Below are 23,126 nucleotides of genomic sequence, written 5' to 3'. Positions count from 1 at the left end.
AGGGTGGACATCTCTTTCTCTCTCTCCCACCTGTGTTTCTGACTACCTTGTCTCTTTAAGAAGACAGCTATGGCTATGACTGTTGAATACAAAGCTGACATCCAATGATAGATAGATAGATAGATAGATAGATAGATAGATAGATAGATAGATAGAATACAGCTATGGCTATGACTATTGAATACAAAGCTGACATCCAATTATAGATAGATAGATAGATAGATAGATAGATAGATAGATAGATAGATAGATAGATAGATAAAACTGTACTTTTTCTTGTTCCACAACATTACATTTGTAGTTCTCTAGGCAATGGTTTGGCATTTGTAGACTTTACACATGTCATCTGTTCTGTTCCTTTCATTCCCCAATTATTTCCTGAGGGTAGTTCTGGCCCCCTCACCTTGCTGATTTTTTACCTTAAACTATGTAATTCAATGTCAGCCTGTCAAGACTAGGATCAGAGCAGAGAGGTCAAATTCTGGAACTGTGTCTGAACTCACACCTTCATGGGTCATATTGGGGGGAGGTGAAGATTCTGAGCTATGAAAAAAGTTCTAGTCTTCAGAAGATTTGTTTTATAAGGCATTTCTTTATCATTGCAGTGTTCAAACCAATAATTGCCACATTAGTAACTTTAAACATATGACCAGGCATTTATTTTTGAAAAATTGTATCAGTGAGCTTTTTCCACATAACCAATCACCCTAATACTTAATAGGTAGTTAGTGAAAATGAAGATATGACTGCCTTAAGATATGGCTGAGGTTCTCTTTCTTATTATAGATATGAGGGAAAGTACAACCAGAGGCACATGGAAGGGACCAGAGCAGGGAGAGAAAGTAATGGACTAAACAGGGCCAGTAGACTGAACCAGGCCATGAGCAGAGAGAGAGAGTAAAAAAAAAAAAAAGAGAGAGAGAGAGAGAGAGGAGTGAAGGCCAAGAAGACCATGAGAAAGCCAAGGGAACCAAGACAGGAGCCAAGAGAAAAGAAGAGCCAAGAGATTCCATGGCCAAAATGGCCTTGTTATATAGGAAAGAGATGCTGGGGGAAGGGAAGGGAAGCTCCAAGGCCAGAAAGGTTTGGGGTAGGGAGTGGGGGAAGGTGAGAAGTGCTCAAAGGAGCCATAGGTACTGAGTGAGCCAAGAGGCTACGCAAACACTTTGGTATGTTAATAGGCATCACAAGTAGCCATTTGTCCTGACTTTCTTTGGGACCTGACAGGAAGATTTTCTGCTTAGGGGTGGCTTGGCTCAATTATGCTCTGTAGAGCATGCCTACTCAACTGGAGTTGGTTCGATTAAGGTATGAGACCTAGGGTGGACTCCTGCATATGTCTGGTGGCTGTGAACCCAGACAAGTGGCAGCAGTACCGCCTGTGGCTGGCGTGGGAATTTATCTTGACTCCCCTTAGTAGAGATGCAGCAAGTGTAGTTAACAATTATAATTAGCAGAAATTCAAAGGCTTGTGTGGTCCAGGCTCAGAATGTATGCAACATTATTTCTATTGCACTCTATTGGTCAAATGAAGTCATAAGCTTCATTTGCTCCGAAATAGACTCCACTTGTTCATAGGAAGAGCTAAAAAGCACTGTTGCTGTTTATGAAATCAGCATAATAACAAAGTAACTTGTCTGAAATTTTTTATGCATGTAAATCAATATAACTTTCAAGTTCTTCCAATAATAATGAATCTCCTGCTTGCATTCAAACTGGAAAGATGTGGAAATTTCTCATGGCCATGACAATGAACTACTGCTCATGAAATTTCCATGGGTCATAGCATAATGGACAGCCTTCCAAAAAGATGGAGTAAAGAAAAAAGAATAGAGCCTGAGTTGTTGATGTTCTCTTCGGGAAGTTGTCTCCTGTGCCAATGGGTTCAAGGTTCTTTCCCACTTTTTCTTTCAACAGATTTAAGGTGTCTGGTTTTATGTTGAGGTCTTTGATCCACTTGGACTTTAGTTTTGTGCAGGGTGATAAGTATGGATCTATTTGCATTTTTCTACATAAGGACATCAAGTTAGACCAGCACCATTTGTTGAAGATGTTACCTTTTTTCCATTGCATGGTTGTGGCTTCATTGTAAAAAGTCAGGTGTCTGTAGATGTGTGGATTTATTTCTGGAGAACTCCCCCTTTCAATGGACTAGGGGAAGGGGATAGGAAGGAAGAGGGAAGAAGGTTGGGACCGAGAAGAGATGAGGGAGGGGGCTACAATCAGGATATAAAATGAATAAATTGTAAAGAATTAAAAAATAAAAGATTAAAAAAGAGAGAGAAAACAATATGAACTTGGGAATCAAATAGAACTGAATTTAGACTCTGCATTGCCACCTTGTTTGGGTACCCTTGGGCAAATTTCTTAATCTCCCTGAGCATCAGTTTTCTCAACTATAAAACGGGAATGATAATTCTTAAAGCATAGGACTGTTGGGGGTACTAAATGAGATTATGGTGTAATGTCCAGAACCTAGTAAAAGGCATCTCACGTTAGTAATGTCATTCCATGCTAATTTTTTTCCTTGCCTCCTTACATTTGTAAATCCATGTAGAGTGGGCATGGTAACTGTCCTTTGCTTAGAATCAAAGCAGTAATACCTCTGCCAGATTCCAGCTTGTCTTTTTACCCATGTGTTACATATCTTTGAGAGATGACTTTGATAAAATATTTTCAACTTGGAATTTTGGCAGTGTTTGCAAACATAACTTACAGTTAACAATTGCTAAAAAACAAACCTCAGATTTTGTGCTATAAAATATTTTATGTTTTTTTTTTATTTGTGCATAGCTTGTTTTCCCTGCATGCTCTGAATGGATATACTGTGGGATAGTTGGGGAACCCACTCTCATTTAAAAAATTTTGAAATAATAGGATTTGGGGAAAGCCTCTGGAAACCATGTTTTCTCAGAAAGAGCACTGGAGAAAGCTTTTGAAAATAATCAGGAGTTCCAAGTTACTTAAGTAGCAAGCTTATGTCTTTGGGGGCTAGAGGAAGCCAGGTTGGACAAAACCACTGCTTAATACTTCTGTTCTGATGCAGTCCATAGGGCTCCATTTTGGCTAAATCATAATTCCCACCAAGACAACACAGAATGATAATGGTTTTATTTATTATTTTATATGCATTGCCAGTATATGCAGAGTTTTATAGTTGCTATAAATCCAGAGGGATTATCACAGCTGTTACTTATTTTAACAGGTCAGAATACAGTAGTTTATGCCAGATGGCTTGGAGAATGTGGAGAGAAAAAAATTTATTCAGGCAGCCATATAGATACTAACTTAGGTATTTGTGCTCTGAAGTTAGTTTGCATTTGTTGTGATAAGGGCTGAAGATAAAGATCAGTGGTAGAGCACTTGACTAGCATGTGTCCCCAGTTGTGCCAAACAAAATAAAAAAAAAATTGTTGTATAAAATACGTATGAACAAACAACAGTTCTTTATGAATGAGTGATCCATTTTTATATTTTGGTGATCTCTTATTTGCAGGGATGGGGTAGCAACAGTTCTAATGGCTGCTACTCTAGAATAGATGAGAAGCAAAGGATAGCCACATTCATATCTATGACAGAAGACATTCAATAGCTTCAGGGAAGTAAGCCTCTGTGGCAAAACTGAGTATCCATCACTGGGTCTTAGTACCTTTTAGAGCCAAAGAAAATAAGACTGAGAAATAGCTCTGGGCAAACACCAAGAGTAGGTAGATATGGTGGAAAAGGAGTAGAGCTGGAATTGGGACCCCCATGGACACCAACAAGGCTATTTGGGGATAAAAAGTTTACCCAGATTTGAGCATGTTTCTGACCATACAGGTACTGATGTTTCTAGGTATAGTCATTAATTATGAACACTCAGCAGAAATGGAGACAAGTAAATTGGAAATTCCTTGGGAAGTTATCTTGGGTTCCAGTTCTCATAGAGTAATAGATAAAATGAAAGACTTACAGGAAACCTTGTAGATGCTCTCTACCATTTTTTTAAGGGGGGAAAAACAGAGGATCTTTACATTCAATCATATTTTTTCTTTAAACAACATCTGTGTGCTGGAAATTACACTGTTGAGGTACTTAGACTCCCTTGGCAGATTCCCTCTATTCTGCTTCTCTTTAGTCTGGCCTCACCAGTTCAGTTCCTCTTTAGATTTCTACTTCATGCTGGGAGAAGATAATATTCTCAACATTCAATACAATTCAGACTCCAGGTCTAACACATGGCTGAGTTTTCTTGGTAAATTCTCTGTAAATACTACCTCTATAACTAAATGAAATTATGTACAATTTAAAAATCCATTTTCCCAGCTCCTACAAAGTAGGTGCCAACTAAGATCTTTTGGCATCAAGGAAATACTCAATTAAGTGGATATCCATTTTAAAAATGGATATTCCAGTATGTAGGGAAAGGTAGTATTTCAGAAATCAATGAGTCCATAAATGTCAACTGATATAAGTAATCTGTACCATGGAAACCCACAACATAACTGGTAGAAGAAATAAAGCTTTGAAAATGAATAGGTTAGACAATGCAGAAATGCCTGTTCTTCTTGGAGCTGCTGGGCTTCCAATGACTAGGTTTTTGGAACACAGCCCTAAGTCTGGAAATAAGTGAAAGCTTACTCAGAAGGATGTTTTTCAAGGCTGTAAATAGTTGTCAGGGAGCCCATGCATTTCATCCTGAAGGCTCTTGCTTAGGTAATTAGTTTTTAGTGGACAGATGTCACCAGGCTATGGGTAAGTTTTGTAGCCAAAGACACTGAAGCCAGAAAATAACTCTAGGTAAATATAAGGAGGCAGTACGTATGATGGGAAAGAGGTGAATTGGGCCTACTGTGAATTCCAACTGTAAGGAATGAGCTAGAAGGAGGGTGAGAGAAATGACAGCTGAGAACTAAATATCAAAGAGCGAGCTTGGAAATCCAAAAAGTGTCTTAGAACTGTGTTTCCATAGAGACCAATAATAAGCCTTCTTAATAAAGACCCTAAGTAATCAGCAAAGCATTAAACTGTGTTTTCCATCATCTGATTAAAGAGATAGGAAAATGAATTACTCAAGGTAGGCGAATTCTGGAATAAAATCCCCAACATTTCAGTGGCTTATTTCTCACTTACTAAGTCTAATGCAGGTCATTGCATAGTCATTTGTGTACCTATCTTGGGGATCCATCAGCCCCATGGGGCCTCTGTTCAGCAAGCAGAGAAGAATATGGGTAGAGAATAGATAGGAGCTTTATGGGCCCTGCCTGGAGGCACACATCACTTTTATCAGTGTTCCATTGGCCAGTTCCTCTTCTGTGTCCAACCTCATGCTGGAGAAAGGACCACACCTCACCTGGGATTAACAACATCAGTGAAAAAGATTTGTTGTTGAGCCACACTGTCAGTCAGAGATTCACACTCTAGGGCCCACAGGTAAATCCCACCTGCTCCCTGACTTGTGTCAATAATACAGACACTTATTGGAACATGGTGCATTTTTACCACTGTGTTTGAGCTACCCCAGCAGATGAGAGTGGTTTTAGCAGAGACCACATGACTTGCAATGCCGACAATACTTTCTGTCTGACTCTTTTCAGATCAAATTTGTCCGCCCTTGCTGTAGATCTTCATGAGCCTAAGGGAAGAAACATTTGCAATTCTTTCTTCTGAGACCTGGTATCCTTGGTTCTCACTAAAAATAAGTGTTACACCCACGTGGAGGTGGGTATAAACTAAGTCCTTAGAACTTTAGCTCTATGGGGGATTGGTCTCTGCGCTGTCTCCAGTAGCTATACTTGACAGTAAGTATTTGAACTTTTGAGCCATAGAAAATTTTAGGTATCCTAATCATGGCACAGGGCATGGGAATCCCAGGGGGACGGGGAATATACAGTATGAGCCCTGTATATGAAGACTTCAAACAGAGGTAGGAAGGACCCACCAACATCATGCTTTGTAACGGTTGTCTTATTTACTCTTTTAGCATACCTCTAAATTAGATATTCTTACATTCATTTCACAAGTGAAGAAGCCAAGTGTTACAGAATTAAAGAATGTTCCCAAAGCCACACTTGCTAATGGATTTGGAAGGTAGGATTCAGGCAGGTCTTTCTGAGTTTAAAGCTCATATTTGTTTGTTTGTTTCGTTTTTCTCTATGGGACTTTATAAAACACTTCAAATTGAAATAATGTGGTTATATTAATTCCATCACCACTATTAAGAACCACCTAAGTATTAAACATTTCCCTATGAAAGGGCAAATAACTGGCCGCTTTCATCACCATTTACAGTTCTGCACTCCTCATCGTCAAGGTTCTCCTTTGATGGAGCAGCCCTGAAAACCTAGAGCAAGTAGTTCATCTGCTTGGACTGTGTGATTTGCGACTTGGCCATCAGCTACCTGCAGTCTTGCCTGGGATTGTTGTGGAGGGCAGCCATTTTGCTCACCCTTACACAAATTCTCTTCTCAGCACACTAGGAAATTGGAGCTCACACATGATAGAGTCTCCCTCCCATTGAAGTTGGTCTTAGAGCTTGTTAGCTTTAAGATAGATAGCCACCGAGCCTCACCCTCAGTGTAATGCAGTGTAATGGGTGAGGGCCTGTGTATATCATTTCTGATGCCCTCCCCATTGTTTGATTCTGCTGCTCATGCAGATCCGTCAAGTAGAAGGGCTAAAGAAGCAAACAAATAGAAATCCTTGCCTTTCTTCTACCCATCCCAACCCTCCACAGACTTTCCCAAAGCTTCCCAGATCCAGGTCTGCCCTCCTTACTAATATCTCTGACATGTGGCATTGGCATTCTTGATCACACTGTGATCTTGCAATTCTGTCATTCCCTAGCTTCTGATGTGGGATCTGTCCCCATCCTGACCTGCTTCTCTGACTCAAGTCTTTCTGCTCACTTCTTCCTTTGCCTTTAAACTTTGTGGTTCGTGACCCCCTGGTTTTTGCCCTGGACACACTGTCTTCCACGGGAACTCCTGCCAGATTCCCTGTCCTTGCTGGCTGCTGGAACCCCTCCAAACCGGTTGGCATGAGCAAGGTTGGAAGCGTACTGCCAACACAGACTGACTTGAGTTCAATGTGATTCTTCATGTGACCACAATAATTAATTCATAGTAATGCCAATTAGAAAGTATTCTTTACACAGTGCTCCTGCATACCCCGTGATTTCTTGTGACCTTGGCAAAATGTGTGGAGCCAAAGGCCTCACAGACAAAATCTTGCTCATATATTCAAATCTGCCTAGGGCATCAACCTCTCCCTTTACAAATAGACAGCCCAGTCAGAAAATAGTCAAGTTTCCCCTAAATGAGTTTCAAAAGCCTCAAGACAAATGAGCAAGACTGGGCATTCCACAAGGCCTCTTTGGATAATTTCATTCACTGGTTTCCTCCTTGCTATATATTAGATTGTATCTCATAAGCATTGTTTTAAGTGGCCCTAAATGACTCTGTCTTCTGCACTGGCCTGTTATATATAGAACCTGTCTGCCTAAGGCATGGGCATACAGTGTCATGGTTTTTAATCCTGATTCAACCTCGGAGCTGGTCTAGTAAATCATCCTTCCCTGGAGATTAATACATGGCTGCGAAGGCATTGTCCTTGCAGTGTGTTTAAGCCAGGGAAGAGTGAATTGTGTATAGATGTTAGGCTGCAGACTCCAGAGATGAATGGGGGGAGGGGATGCCATGTCACATCTTTCCTGCCCCTCTAACCCCTGTTTCATGCCAGCACCTGCCATAGCTGATCTCAGTCCTTTGCCCCAGAAGGAGGTCTTGCCATGGTTGACATCTCCAATTCTTCTGCTATGGCCAGAGGCTGGGGACTGGGATGTGAGAGGGGAGCCACGGGGGTACGATTCTGAGCAGCAACGGTGGGTCCAGCCTCTTGGTTGGTATGGGGAACGCGCAGCCCCAGCGCTCGCGCTATCGCACACAGGTACAAGAAATCCGGATCAGGGAGCCTCCGCAACCTCGAGCTCGTGGAAGCGCACCAGCCGGCTCCCGCGCGCCGCCGACTTTCGGGCTGGGGGGCTGAGACCCGCAGATCACTGCGGCTGGCAGCAGGGGACAGATTCTTTCTAGCCTGGTTTTCTCTAGCCCGGCGGACACTGGAGATGTTCGCGGAGCCGGGCTGCTGTCTGCGGAGCGTTGTGGGTGCAGCCTTGCTTGCTGCTGGGGAGCTTTGGCTGCCGCAGTCCTCCCCATTCACTGGGCTGTAAATCGAAGCTGTCTGCGCGGGCCAGGCGCTCATCCCAGCGTGGCCCCGGGGCTACGTCCCGCCCAGGTCTCCCGGCACCTGATTTCCCAGTGGTCAATTAGGTGGCTCAGCCTGCAGCATTGAAGCAGTGGTGGGGCCAATGCCCCTGCTTTGATGGAGCGCGCCGTGCGCAGAGACCTCCCCAGTCGACTTCCTCATCAGAAGGCAGCATCCATTCATAATTCTCTCTCTGCTTCTGGACCGAGTTAGACTGGAATTGGGCATGGATTCCTGCGATCTCTCTTCTTGCATCTGAAGGAGAAACTAAGATAAAAGAAAAAAAAAAAAGGAAGGAGGAATGCGGTCGTAACGCACTAAGGCGCTGGAAAGCCCCACGCCCCCCCCCCCTTCCGAGGCCTCTCCTTTGCGGAGAGAGGGAGAAGAGGCAGATCCCCAGCCCGGCGCCCAAGCCAGCTGCTGCTTCGCTGCGGAGCCGGCACGCATGCCTACCTCACCTGACGGCCGCATTCCCGGGGAGCCGGCACCGGGCCCGGCGGCGCGCCCGGGGCGCACGGGCGGTAAGATTTCTGCACCTGGCGAAAGATGCAAGGGCGCCTTGCCCAGGGCCGAGCCCGAGCCTGAACAGACGCCCGGGGAGGCTAGCCTCGGCGCGGCACCCCACCGCAACCCCTCGGGATCCTCCACGACTCGCAGCCCAGGCCACGCGGGTGTGTGTGAGAGGGGACCAGCTTGGGGGTGGGAAGGGGTATGGGCAATTGACATAATTTTAAACTAAATTTTTGCACCTCTGGGGTGAGGGTGAACTTGGGGGTGGAGGAAGCATGGACCACAGCCCAGCTGCGCGCTAGCCGGAGGAGAGGAAATCCCCGAGGCTGAGGTCTGGGAGAGCCTGATCTCCTTGGCAGAGCTGAGTGAGGGTTAGCTGGCGGTCAAGGTGGACCGCACATAGCTTGGAGGGACAAACGGAACAGTGTTGGTTTTCAGGGACATTTATTATTATTATTATTTTTTAAACATATTGCAGCTGCAGCTTTGAAGTTTGCCGCCTCCTCCCCACCCCCCTACCCTCATCTCGGGTTTTGGGGCGGGGCGCCACTTTTCCAAGCTGCTGTCCAGACCCTTAGCCGCTGGGTAGAAGGGTCTGCAAAGGCTGCATGCAATGTTAGGTGGTGGGCGGCCTGAGGGAGACATGGGGACTTGACGGAACTGTGATTGGAGAGCTCCCTGAGGCTTGGCCTGGGGAGAGGGTGCTCTAACCGCTGGAAGTCAGGGATCCCGCTCAGGGTTCGCTCCTGTTTTTTCCCTTGCTACTTATGTTGGGTGACATTTTGCCCGTGCAGGGGTTTCACTGTCATGGAGCTGTGACGCTGAAGAGCAGAGAAACTGTTAGGATGGGCTGGAGAAAAGAATCGAGGGAGCTGGAGCTTTTCAGTTTATGGCAGTGTTAACCCCATAGATTCTGTTCCCTTGGCATACCTGTCCCAGGAGGTCACCATCCATGGCCATAAGTATGGCTGCCTGGCAGATTAGCCTTGCTGGCTCAGAAGCTGGACCAAGACAGGAATGTGTTTGCAGTAAAAGAGCAAAGCCCTACTGGGCTCCCTCAGGGGAAGGCTGGGCAGAACTGGCCATTGTGGAATAGTGTTCTATCATAGCATGGTATGCTTTTGAGTTTGGAAGCTCTTGTTTTATGGGTTTTCTGTTTTGCAGTTGGGTGCCCCTCGGTCACCAGTTTGTTTTTCACAGCTGCATGTGAGCAAGGCAAAGATAACAGCATCTAAAAATAGCCCTGCGGCTGGAGATGCAGCTTGCTTTGACCCCACCATTCCAGGGCTGGGGTCTCCCTTTCCAGTTGCCTGGTGGGGGCCAAACTTGAACTGCCAGATAACCTGAGAGTGGAGCCACGCAGACTCCAGGCGGAGGTCAAGGCTGGGAGACTGGAATGCCAGTCTGTGTGAAAGGGCAGGAGATCTGCCAAGCCTCATCTCTTCTCGTGGGAGACCCAAAGAAACTGGGCTGCAGGATTGGAGGATGGGAACCCGGAAAGGGATCCCTTCCTTGTCCCTGTTATGGACATTTGGGCTTTACATTTTCTCTGAGTTGCACCCAGCACTATACATGGGGCTTCCTACTCTGTGCTTCAGGAGCAGGCAGGCCACTCCCCCCATCTTAAAGGAGTTGGGCTTTGAATACAGGGGGACCAACGGGCCCAGGTAACACTTAAATGATACCAGATTCCTAGTATAGCCAGGACACCACTCCTTTCTTGGTGTGCCAGAGGTATTCAGCCTTTCTGAGGGATGCTGCCTTCAGCTAATGGGGCAAGGGGCTACATGGAATGGATTCAGGAAAGTACTGAGGAAATTTCAGTAATGACAGCAGATAAAAGGAAGTCCAGGTCCTCTTCTTGGATTCCTAGATCTTGTGACCCTGTTGGGCCTCTCCCATTATTTATTTCCAAAAAACCTCTATTTCTCCCATGTTCAATTTTCCGCAGTGCAAGAGTGGAAAATTCCAGCTTTAAATAAAATGGACTCTGTGTTCCTGATTTGGTTGGATAATGGGAATTATTTTGCAAGAATTCGCTGGTAATTGCTGAAAAAATAAATGTCTGTTTATGTACAGCAAAAGAAACAAATTAAAGAGCAAAGGTGTGAATGTTCAGCACTGTCTCCAGGTTGGATCTGGAACCTCTCAGGCTATTTCTCTCTTTTCTTTCCTAGTGAATGTTGATTTCAAAACTTTACTTTTATTTTCTGTAGGTCACAAGTGTAATCCTTGGGAAATATTAAGATATGAATCCAGATCTAGAGAATGAGACTAGACAACAGAACAACAGAGAAATCCATCCTTCTTTTGGTCTCCTACTAGAGTCTAGCAAATAACAACTGGTACCTCTTAAACATTGCTCTCATGTTTAACTCTCTGAAGAAACACAAGACAAATGATGATTAAATGCAGCCCAGTGGGCCAGGGTATGGGCATCCTACTGTCACCAGCTTAGAAGAGTATAGGCCATCTATAGAAATTTAGAGAACTGAGAGTTGGAATTCAGATTCCCAAGTCCATACCATTGGTTTGGCTCCATCTGTAACAAATAAGATGCCAATGCTCCCTTGGTCTTAGATTGAAGGTCAGTTTCTTTTTGAAATCAAACCCCGAATTAGCAATTGACTAAGGGCCTCTAAAGAGCATATCATTCAAGGAAGGGAACATGGAAACCCTAAATCTCAGACGGATCACATAACATTCTTATATAAATAAAGTCTAATCAGCCTTTTGGTTTGCTGTGAGAAGCAGCCTGCTCTCATCCCCTTTTGTGGCTTTGCCATTCTCTTGAGACTTGGGGTCCCTGCTGGGTCCTCTGCCCAAGCCAACAACAGAAGGAATTGAGATTGTGGACGACTGCTCTGGAAGGAGCATTTCTCTTCTAAATACATGGCCAGAACTCAATCATATGTCCACATCTAACTGCCAAGGGCCAAGGAAGTATAGTCTGTGCAGTCTGTACATGATTAATATGTTCTCTTGCATTAAAGGAACCCCCCACCCCTCCACATCTTCTTTGGAGTTTTGAGTTTGACCAAATTCAGTGCAGATCTCCATCTTCAAATTATTGGCAATCCTACCTCAAAGGAATTCGGAAAGGTATAGAATCAAAGGCTCTCATAGCAATTATTTGATTCAGTTTTTTTGGGCAAAGTGTCCATCATTAGTCCCAGCTTCTGGATAACTTTTTTTCTGCATCGTGCAGATAGTTTAAAGCAGGGCTGGAGTAAGAACCTAGATCCACATTTCTTGGCTCACATTCCTTCCACCATGCCATACTGACCCTGCCCTCTTAAGAGAGCAATTATATAGGATATAGTTTCTGAAAGCTGGCATCCTTTCCTAGAGTGTAGTCACTAAAAGAGCTATTTAAATGATTTAAAATCCATGTACACTTAACAATTCTTACAGTATAATCATTTACAGTCAGGAAAAGAATAACCAGGCATTAATCTATGCTCTATACATATATTAGTTCATTCAATCCTCACAATAATCTTATAAATAGGAAATGTTATTACTCCCATTTATAGGTGAGGAAATGGAGGCATAAAAGATTGAGTGGCCTGCCAGAAGTTTTCTGGTTAATAAGTGACAGATCTGAAGCTTGATTCTGAGCAGGATAGCTTTGACTTACTTTACTAGGTGTCTTCTCTGATCTGTTGGTTTCTTTGTTCAGTCCGTTCTGGGTTATATAATTAGTATAGAACATGATACTCAAGATTTAACATTCTTACTCTCATCTTTTTAGTGAATGACCTTGAAAGTGGGTGGCAGGGAGTCATTGGTAAACTTGCTGAACTGAGGCTTTGAGCTCTAAGCCTATGAAATTAACACAAAGTACTGAGCTACTTAGTTATTGAAGAAGCCCAACCCCAAACGTCCAGTTCTAGTAGCCTAGTGAGGCTAGCCTGCCTGCCTTCAAGCCAGCCTCCCTCCCTTCCCCTTCCTTCCTTCCTTCCTTCCTTCCTTCCTTCCTTCCTTCCTTCCTTCTTTCTTTCCTTCTTTCTTTCTTCCTTTCTTTCCTTTCTTCCTTCCTCCCTCCTTCCTTTCACAAGTTTTGATCATCATTGTGTAGGTAACAACTTGTGAAAGAAGCCAAAGTTTGTGTATTTGTGGGAAGTTCTATTGAATGAGTAAAGACTGCTTTGATGTTGAAAGGTAAAAGTGAACATGGTGAGGTGGGTCCTTTGCTACTGTGGCATGAGAACTCACACCAAGTCCTATTGGTTAAGCAATAGCTGTCCGTCTGTTGGTGTTGAATTCTGCTGTCTGGAATGAACTCAGCTAGCCATTCTTGCTGGGCTTTCCAGGGGTAGGTCACATGGCATGTCACCTGAGGGCTAGATTCACATGAGATGCCTAATTGACTGTGCTTCTGTCCCTTTTTATATGCAGTTTCAGGGATTTTTTTTTCCCTTTCCAGCTCAGGGTCCCCAAGAACAGAGAGGCAAAAGCTGCCAGGCATTCTGATTGAGTCCATGGCCAGTTTTGCCAACAAAAAGAAGCAAGTCCCAGGTCCAGGAGAGGGAATTAATTGAGGTCATAAATACCAGGGCAGGAAAACAAACTGCCACAAAGGTGAGACCTCAGGATTTACAAATCCAAGGCTTCCCAAAGGTTTCAGGAAGAGTTTACTGTATACTGCAAAGTATGTAAAATAAAATCCATTAGTTCTACTCAGTGAAGCAAGACTATTATACATGCTTGGTTCTTTCTCCATCCCTAAACTAATGAGCCATTTATTCCCTAAAGGAACACGAAAGCCTCAAGAAAGGAACTGAAGTGTGTGACTTCTGCTCTCTTGCCTCCTCTTTAGTAGTGTCTCAAAGGTATCCTTCTGAAAAGCCATAGCATGGGCTTAGAGAAATGGCGTGGAGGTTAAGAGCACTTGCTGCTCTTGTATAGGACCCGGGTTCTGTTCTTAGCACCCACATATAGAAAGACTCATAATCAACTGTAACTCCAGTTCCAATGTCCTCTTCTGGCTTTTCAGGCACCTGCACACATGGAGTGTACACGTATAACATACACTTAGGCGTGTGCACTCGTGTGCGCGCGCACACACACACATTAAATAAATATATTTTTCATACAATGTATTTTGGTCATATTCTTTTACCTCCCCCATCTCTTCCCAGATTTTCCACAACTCCCTATCAACCCAACTCTTGGTGTTCCTTTATTATCTCTCAAAATCAATAACACAGAAATGAAAATCAAACCAAGCAAACAAACCCCAGGAAGACAAGATAGAACAAAACAAAAAATGCATACAAAAAAATGGAGTCTGTTTTATATTGGGCAACTCTCCTGGGCATGCATACTGCCCTGGAGTGTGGTTGATATTTCAGTGACACTTCATTGAAGAAAACTGATTTTTCCTTTTCCTGGCAGGTATTTATTGCAAATAATTTCTTGATTAGGGGTGGGATTTTCTCTACACTTCACCTTCTCCATGCTAGGATTGTTGTCCGGTTTTATGTATGCCATCACATTCTCTGTGAGTTCATCTGTGTATCAGCCTTATTGTTTCTGGAAGACACTGTTTTCTTGGCATCTTCCACCATTGTTGATTCCTGGTTTTCCTACAATCGTCCCTGAACCTTGATGGGTGGGTTTTTCTGAAGACATCCCACCTAGGGATTAATAGAAAGTTGCCCTCCCTCTGTGTGCATTGTCCAGTTGTGGGTCTTTGTGTTAATTCTCATATAGGGCAAGAAGAAGCTTCTCTGATGAAGATTGAGTGATGCACTAATCTTGGGGTATAGCACTAAAACAATAGGATTTATTTTATTGCTACATTTTTTTAACAGGATGGAAGTTGTAGGTTTTCCCCTAGTTCTGTGACCTATCTAGTCTCAGGTTCTTGGCCACTTTGGCAGTAAAAGAGATAACAGTCCAGGTTTTCCAGCAAATTACAATTTTAGAAAGTTGGGACTGCACCAACGGAATGAGAAGTCCGGACGATTTCTGATCTTGCAGAGCAAATCACACATTGTGAGAGAACTTAGCATGCACGTTGGAAGTCCTTGCTGCCTCAGGGGATAGAGCTGCTTTCATGATTTAATTCTTGTGGTCCAATTCACATTATTTTCCCAGATTCCAGAGTTACTATAGTCAGTGGAGGCACAAGGGCTCCTATCCAATTTTGCTCTCTTCATCAAGACTCAAGCACCTACTATACCACAGTCACTCATTTGCCAGACATGAATGCATATAGCTGAGACAGTTGAGTCATTTTCTAAGAATTTTCCTGTGCTGAAGAAAGTCACCTCACCAAGATCATGCTCTTTCTCAGATGATGACGGGTCAGTACAAGTCTATGAAGGCCTGGTCACTTTGTCTCAGTTTAGGACAACTCTGCAGAGCCATCTCACTTCCAAACACTTCCATGCTTTCTGGAGTACTGGTCCAAGATTTTGTCATAACTATATCACAACCCAACTTCTTTTTGTGTTCAGTCTTGTTTGATTCAGTTTCTGTACAGGTGTTGACCCAGTGAGCATTTCCTAGAAAAATTTCCCCATACTAGTGTCTATTTCCAGGGAACTTGACTTGTGATACTGTGTAAGCTAAACTATTTTCTGATCAAGGTTGACCCATTGTGGGCATGTATAGAAGCAAAATATCTCACTTGGCTCTTTACCAAATGCCTCCATGTAGGAACAGATAACTGGCACTTGGGTAACAACATAAGAAGATGGGCAAAGTTAAGTCTGGTGCCTAATTACTCTATGCCTTACAACTTCCCTGAAAGTTGTGGTGTTGTTTGGGGGGTAGGGGTGTGTGTGTGTGTGTGTGTGTGTGTGTGTGTGTGTGTGTGTTTGTGTGTGTATGTTTGTGTTTAAGGAATGGATGATTCATGGCATGGATTCTATGTTAAAAATTGTGGCTAAGCACTCTCCCACCTGATTATTTCTTCCTTTGGGCATGGCACTGGCAATCAAAATTTATCTTTCAAATTAAGGCTATAATTATATTTTGATAAAGATCTACCAATTCAATGAGAATGAAATTTTGAGGGTTGCCAGGATACAGATGACTCTGGGTTATAGAGAAGAGGTTGCATGCAGAATACTAATAAGTAGTTCAGCACTCTTATCTAGACCTTTCTAATAGCATCTGATAATGTGGGCCCATCAAGTACCATTTCTCTGCTATTATTCTAGGAGGGTAAAAGTGATGAAAGTTATGAGCAGGGTTTTATGAATGAAAAGGTGATTCATCAGATGTCTCTTGGTCTGCCTCACTGGAGTTTAGAAATACAGTAATAATTATGTGGCATTATCTCAAAATCTAGGAGAAAAAAGCTTACTCTTATTTTCTTGCCTCTTCATTTACGGTAAATGAAACATAGATGGCTCTGGGTTATTGATTTTCATTGGGAATAGGGACCCATGTTTTCAATGGGGTTGACTACCAGAAGACTGGAAAGAGAGGACAATTTCTGATGTTATATAATTTTCTTTTCCATTTTATTTTCTGATTATTTCTCAACAAATAATCTGTCTGATAATCAACAAATAATAGGGCCCTCAAATCCCACTTGAGGGACCCAAAAACGTTTAAAATGGATGATGTCAATGGATGAAAATAATAAGTAATAACACGGTACTGTAGTTCTCAGCATGACATTATTATGGGAGAAGAGGATAATGTGATTTGAGTCATATTCAACTTTTATATGCTGCATGAGATTTTGTACAGACATGTGAAAGCATAGCACATTTCTATGACTCGGAAGTCTCAGTACTCCTTTCCAGTCAGTCTCTCACTACTTTTGCCAACCCATTATTGAGACTTTTGTCACATAGATTAGATTTTCCTGTTCAAAGTTTCATAAATTGAATCACTAGAATGATTTTAAGAAAAAATCTGGTATCTTTGATTCAAGATAGTATCTTTTTAAATTAACCCATATTGCAAGATATAACAGTAATTTGGGTTTTCTGTTACAAAGCAATAATACACTGTAAGAAGATAACACAGTTCTGCCAAATGTAGTGGCAAGATCTTATAGTCCTAGTACCAGAGAAGCTAAAGCAAAATGGAAAAGTGTTTGAGGCCAACCTTCACTATATAGAAAGTACCAGGCCAGCCTAGGCAACAGGCAATACCTTGTTGTAATGTCTCCCCCCAATCCACTGGCCCCCCACCAAATATATGAATATCACAGCTTATTTTTTCCCTTTCAGTTGCAGTGTTTCAAGTTTGAAGCTATTAAAAAATTCATAAGAATATTCTTTTTTAATATTTAAATTTCTATTTATTATAATTTATTCATTTTGTGTCCTAGCTGTAGGACCCTCTCTCATCCCCTTCCAATACCACTTTCCTTCCCTCTTCTGTTCCCATGCCCCTCCCCTAGTCCACTGATAGAGGAGGTCCTCCTCCCCTTCCATCTGACTGTAGCCTATTAGGTCTCATCAGGACTGGCTGCATTGTCTTCCTCTGTGGCCTGGTAAGGATGATCCCACCTCAGGGGGTGGTGATCAAAGAACCAGCCACTGAATTCATGTCAGAGACAGCCCTTGTTCCCCTTACTAGGGAACCCACTTGGAGTCTGAGCTGCCATGGGCTACATCTGTGCAGGGGTTCTAGGTTATCTCCATGCATGGTCCTTAGTTAGTGTATCAGTCTCAGAAAAGACCCCTGGGCTTTTCAGAGGTCTCAGAAAAGACCTCTGATCTCCTTGTGGAGCTCCAGTACCCTCCAGTTCTTTCTATCTTTCCCTTCTTTCATAAGATCCACTGTGCTCTGCCCAACATTTGGCTATGAGTCTCAGCATCTGCTGGGTAGAGTCTTTCAGAGGCCTTCTTTGGTAGGCTCCTGTCCTGTTCCCTGTTTTCTCCCTCATTTAATGTGTATCCCATTTTCCTTTCTGAATGAGGACTGAGCATTTTACCCAGGGTCCTCCTCCTTGCTTTGGTTCTTTAGGTGTACAGATTTTAGTATGTTTATCCTATATGTCTAATATCCACTTATAGGTGAGTATATAACATGTGTGTCTTTCTGCTTCTGGGATACCTCACTCAGGTTGATCTTTTTTAGTTCCATCCATTTGCATGCAAATTTCATGATTTCCTTGTTTTTAATAACTGTGTAGCATTGCATTGTGTAGATGTACCACAATTTCTGTATCCATTTCTCCATTGAGGGACATCTAGGTTGTTTCCAGATTCTGGCTATTACAAGTAAAGCTGCTATGAACACAGTTGAGCAAATGTCCTTAGTGAATGGACATCTTATGGGTATATGCCCAGGAGCTGGATCTTGAAGTAGTGCTATTCCCAATTTTCTGAGTACCAGATTGATTTCCAAAGTCATTGTACAAGTTTGCACTCCCACCAGCAGTGGAGGAGGGTTCCCCTTTCTCCACATCCTATCCAGCATGTGTTGTCACTTGAGTTTTTTATGTTAGCCATTCTGATGGTGTAAGATGGAATCTCAGGGTTGTTTTGCTTTTCATCTCCCTAATAACTAAGGATATTGAGCATTTCTTTAAGTGTTTCTCTGTCTTTCTATATTCTTCTGTTGAGAATTCTCTGCTTAGCTCTGTACCCCATTTTTTAATTGTATTTTTTTGTTGGTGTATAATTTCTTGAGTTCTTTATATATGCTGAATATTAGCCCTTTGTCGGTTGTAGGGTTGGTGAAGATCTTTTCCCAGTCTGTATGCTGTCATTTTGTTATGTTGACAGTGTGCTTTGCTTTACAGAAGTTTTTCAGTTTCACGAGGTCCCACTTTTTAATTGTAGGTCTTAGAGCCTTTGCTGTTGATGTTCTGTTCAGGAAGTTGTCTCCTGTGCCAATGAGCTTGAGGCTATTCCCCACTTTTTCTTCCAACAGATTTAGTGTGTCTGGTTTCATGTTGGGATCTTTGATCCACTTGAGTTTAATTTTCTCCAGGGTGATAGATAAGGGTCTTTTTGCATTTTTCTACATGTGGACTTCCAGTTAGACCAGCACCATTTGTTGAAGATGTTATCTCTTTTCCTGACAATCTCTTGATGAGTAAAACATTTTTAATTTGACAAAGTCCAATTACCAGTATTTTATTTATAGCTAGATCTTACTAAGCCCTGTCAGAAAATTGTGCTTCTTTTAAGTTTACAAAAAAAAAAGAAAAAAAAATTCTGTGGTATTTTCTTTTAGAAGTTTTATGGTTCTAGTTTTTATGCTTAGGTCTTTTGTCATCTAATTCTTATATATGGAGTGAGTGAAAACAGTTAAAATGTATTTGTCTTTATATTGTTCTAAAACCAGTTGCTTAAAAAAGTTCCTCCCCCCATTAAATTAACATACTGCCTTTTCCCAAAATTCATCTGTCTATGTTTGGTTCTGCATCTAGACTCTTGATTGATCTATTTGTCTACCCTTTGCCAAAACCAGATTGCCTTAAGTTGTGAAGATTTATAGTAGGACTTGAAATAAAACAGTATAGATCCTTCAATTTCATTTTTCTATAAAAAAAACATTTTAGCTATTCTATAACCTATGCATTTCCATACACCTTTTAGAGTCTGCTTGTCAACTTCTTACAAACAATACAAACATCCTGGCACAGACCTGCACAAGCTAAGGATGGACAAAATTCTGGTAGAGAGGAGGAGAGGCAGATAGAATGCTCCACTCCCAGCTGAGGAGCTATTGTTAATTGCTATCTGTTTGGTGAGGAGGAGTCAATTTTCTTCAAGGGTATGGCTTCTGGTACGTCAACTGTCCTCCAGGGTAGACTTCACACTTAAAAATATTTGGCAGTACAAATTACAAGTAGTTTTTTTGTAAAGAAGATATAAAGTTCAGTGAATAAGGAGTTGGGGGCATATTGGAGCAGTTGAGGGAGTTTGACTATGAAATTTTTAAAGAGTATTTTTTGAATCTATGATGGTATTTTTGACTGGCGTTGTTCTGAGTCACTCAAATCCATTGAATTTGGGATAAATGAATACCTGTATCAGTATTATAATTTCAACCCCTGAATATGGTATGTTCTTCATTATATAGTTCTTTAATTTATCTTATTAATGATAGCAGTTTTTAGTTTAGAAATCTCAGACACTTTTTGTAAGATTTATCCCTGTGCATTTGATTATTCTGTTACTATAAATTATATTCTTTAAATTTTTAATTTCATTCTTTAATTTTTCATAATATATGAATACATACAAACACACGCTCACAGATATAGCTTATTTTTTGGGGGGGAACACCAGGTCTAGAACACACTGGCCTTGAATTTACAGTGATCCCTCTGCCTCCCAAGTGCTAAGATTTAAGTATGCCTCACTACTACACCCAGCCATTTGATTCTTCTATATTGATCTTATAACCCACACAAAGTGATGCATTTCTAGATTTGCTTTTTAACTGTAGAAATGTTTTATAGATTCTGTAAGGATTTTTACTTACTTATGGTGTCTAAATAATAATGACTTTCTTTTCTAACTTCGCTTCATGTTTTCTTACACTGGTGAGAATAGATGTTTTGAATTCTTCTCCATCTTCGAAAACAATACAGTGTTTTACCATCAGTATGATATAATATTAACTGTAGTCATTTTGGATATAATCTTCACCATATTTTGATATTAGAGTTATTGAGGTTTTGTACAGTTTGTTGGAAAGCATTTGTTTCTTTTCTAGTCACTAAAAGAATTTATATGAGAAAAAAGAATATGAGTTGATATCAATGCATTCTTAAATATTTGGATACAGTTTCCTAGTCGTGAAACTATTTGGACCTCGATTTTTCCTTATAAAAAGAGTTTTGATAACTAATTCTATTTCTTTACAAAATATAGGAATATTTATATTTTTTCTATTTCTCCTGTGGCCCCTTGCTAAATTCTTCCAGGGTTCTTCATATAAGTTGTCTAATGTATTAATAGTATAGACCAGTGTACGTGCAGACCAAAAATTTCACTTGAAGTGGAACAATGCTAAGAGGAGGATAAATAAGGAAGGGAGCCCTGGGGTGGCGATGGATAAAATGAAAAACGTTTGCAAGTGGTTTCTCCTGAACAACTGGTTCTGATGGAAACGATTTAGAGTCATGGGCTGATGGAAAGACAAGAGTAAAAGTAAAACTGTTGTTTTTCAGCGATGGTGATGTGTGTCGTAGTAAACTGCTCAAAAGGATGCTGAGAAGAATTGGTACGAAGATAACAGAACCTCAAGCATGCTACCGAGAAAGGCCTCTGGGTGTTTGTCTCTCGGTGGACAACGTGCTTTCATAGACCTAGCATTTACCTGTGACACGTAGTTTTTACTTTCTCTGTTTTATATCCATCATCTAACCTAGATATCAAGTCATTCAAGGAGATTATCCCAACGTTTATTCATACTGAAGTTCAGTGTGAAGCACGTGCTAGGCAGTTAATAGTGAGTGAATGAAAGACAGCTGAAAATTTTCATAAACAAATACATGAATGAACAAATGAGCAGGCAGAATGAAAAAATCACATGGATTAAGCTAAGCAACACTAGAGTAGTTAACATATAGACAAAAAAGAATATTTTAATGCAGTAAAAATTCTGCTTTGTGTAACAAAACTTGGTGTAATCCTGGAATACTTAACTTAAGTATAGTAGAAAAGCGAGGACCAAGGCTCCTGGGAGGCCTCAAACGGTCAAGCCCAGAAAATGTCCTGCCCCCACCTCCACTTGCCACTCTGCCTCTAGAGCTTGATCTTGTTGGCCTGCCTTTCAGACCTTGCTATTTATCCCCCTGAGGCTCACTTCTTGCTAATGAACTTTTAGAAGCTATCTTCTCTAGAAGAAAACGAGAGCAGAACAGAGCACTAATAGACTCCGCCAGCAGTTCCCTGCTAGGTCCAGCCAGAAGCACAAATGAAGAGAGGCACAATGTGGGTCAGGGCAGGGAGTTTTGATGATGAACCTCCCAGGAGTCAGCAAAGCAGCCCTGCTCTGGGAGGCATCCACGCTAAGCTCCTGCCAGCTGCTGAAAGACAGCTCCCACAGTCCCTGCCTGTGATCTGGAGTCTCCTGTTCAGGATCAAAGTGGCTGCCTCTGCAGGGCCCACAACTGCACGCACAGTGAGAGCCCAGCGGCTTCAGAAAACACTGCTGGGCATCTCCTGGGTAGCCCAGGGTGTCAGAGCAAGCACAGCAGCCAGGCTATAGGTCCATTCTGGGTTTCAGTACAGGGCAAGGATTAGAAATAATTGAAGGCCGAGTCTGTGGGATGAAGCTAGAAATATAGTGAGTTCTCAGAGGTGTTAGTGGTGATGACCATGGAAACAGGACAAAATGGTACCACTCACCATTTTGTAAGTTCTGGTAGACAATACAGAAAGCCTATTTTATTTATTTATTTATTTTTTATCTATCTATCTATCTATCTATCTATCTATCTATCTATCTATCTATCTATTTATTTATTTATTTATCTATTTATTTATTTATTTATTTCCTCTTTGAGGCTACCTCCCCAAACAGGGGAGTGTTCTAGCATAGCCAGTCTTGTAGCTCTTTAGCATCAATCAGTGGTTAGGTTTGGAATTTCTCACCTTTTATCTTTAAAAGCACAGTTAAGTCAAGGCGTGGTAGCACACCCTTGTAATGCCAGCACTTGTGAGACTAAGGCAGGAGGATAGAGAGTTTGTTGTTACCTCAGATTATACCTGGTCAAGGCTAACATGGGAAACTTAGGAAGAATATTTACCAACACTTCCCCCAAATAAACAAACAAAATATTCCACCATCCTAAAGGTAGGGTTAGATAGATTGAAATCATGAATAGAAGTAAGGTAGTAGAATTTTCAGAAAATTTGCCATGGAGGAAATGAGAAGTGAACAGGTTAGAGGAGACAGTGAGAAGAAAAATAAAAAGGGAGAGCTTAGCACTATAAAGTGACAGAAGGTTTCGTTTTCTAATGCCTCTCCTAACCCTGTTCCTGTTTTGCTGCTCTTAAATACCCACGCTTGATCCTACTTAAAGGCTATGCCCTGTCAGCTCTCTTAGATTAGAATTCTTTTACTCTTCATTTTCAACCAACTCAACTCTTCACTAGGTCAGACACCTGGTCAAATGTCATCTTCCTGTGCACCTACCTAGTACAGGTTCTTCAGAAGTGGCCTCCAAGACAATTCCTCAAGTAAGGCAGAGGGGGGAAAAAAACGATCTTAAGAGGCATGCTATCTAGCAGTCACCACGTGGGCAACTAGCGCTTTGGCCTACTAAGGGTCTCAGGGCACAGTGTAGCATGTACTTCAGAGTTAGTCTAACTTCTACAGAAACTGCTACATGGTCATGGAGTTCTTTTAGGAGCAGTAGATGACTAACTCCTATAACTTGCCCTGCGTTTAGGCCAAGCATTCTCCCATTATCACTGGGGGGGGGG

At 42.0% G+C, this 23,126-nt stretch overlaps 1 protein-coding gene across 1 annotated transcript in view; it reads left to right on the top strand.

Moving 5' to 3' along the window:
* The first annotated feature begins 8,689 nt into the window (after positions 1-8,689).
* The window catches only part of Nhs (NHS actin remodeling regulator), a 52,752-nt gene continuing 38,315 nt past the window's right edge, over positions 8,690-23,126 (top strand). Inside the window, exons 1-3 of the mRNA XM_055615737.1 lie at positions 8,690-8,915; positions 10,706-10,796; positions 11,748-11,856. Coding sequence (XP_055471712.1) covers positions 8,690-8,915; positions 10,706-10,796; positions 11,748-11,856 — 426 coding nt within the window. The remainder of the gene's footprint in view (positions 8,916-10,705; positions 10,797-11,747; positions 11,857-23,126) is intronic.

Source organism: Psammomys obesus, unplaced genomic scaffold, assembly GCF_907164565.1.
Source record: "Psammomys obesus unplaced genomic scaffold, mPsaObe1.curated_primary_1811, whole genome shotgun sequence".
Classification (NCBI taxonomy): domain Eukaryota; kingdom Metazoa; phylum Chordata; class Mammalia; order Rodentia; family Muridae; genus Psammomys; species Psammomys obesus.
Note: the sequence above shows the minus strand (reverse complement) of the source record. Positions and strands in the feature narration are given on the sequence as shown.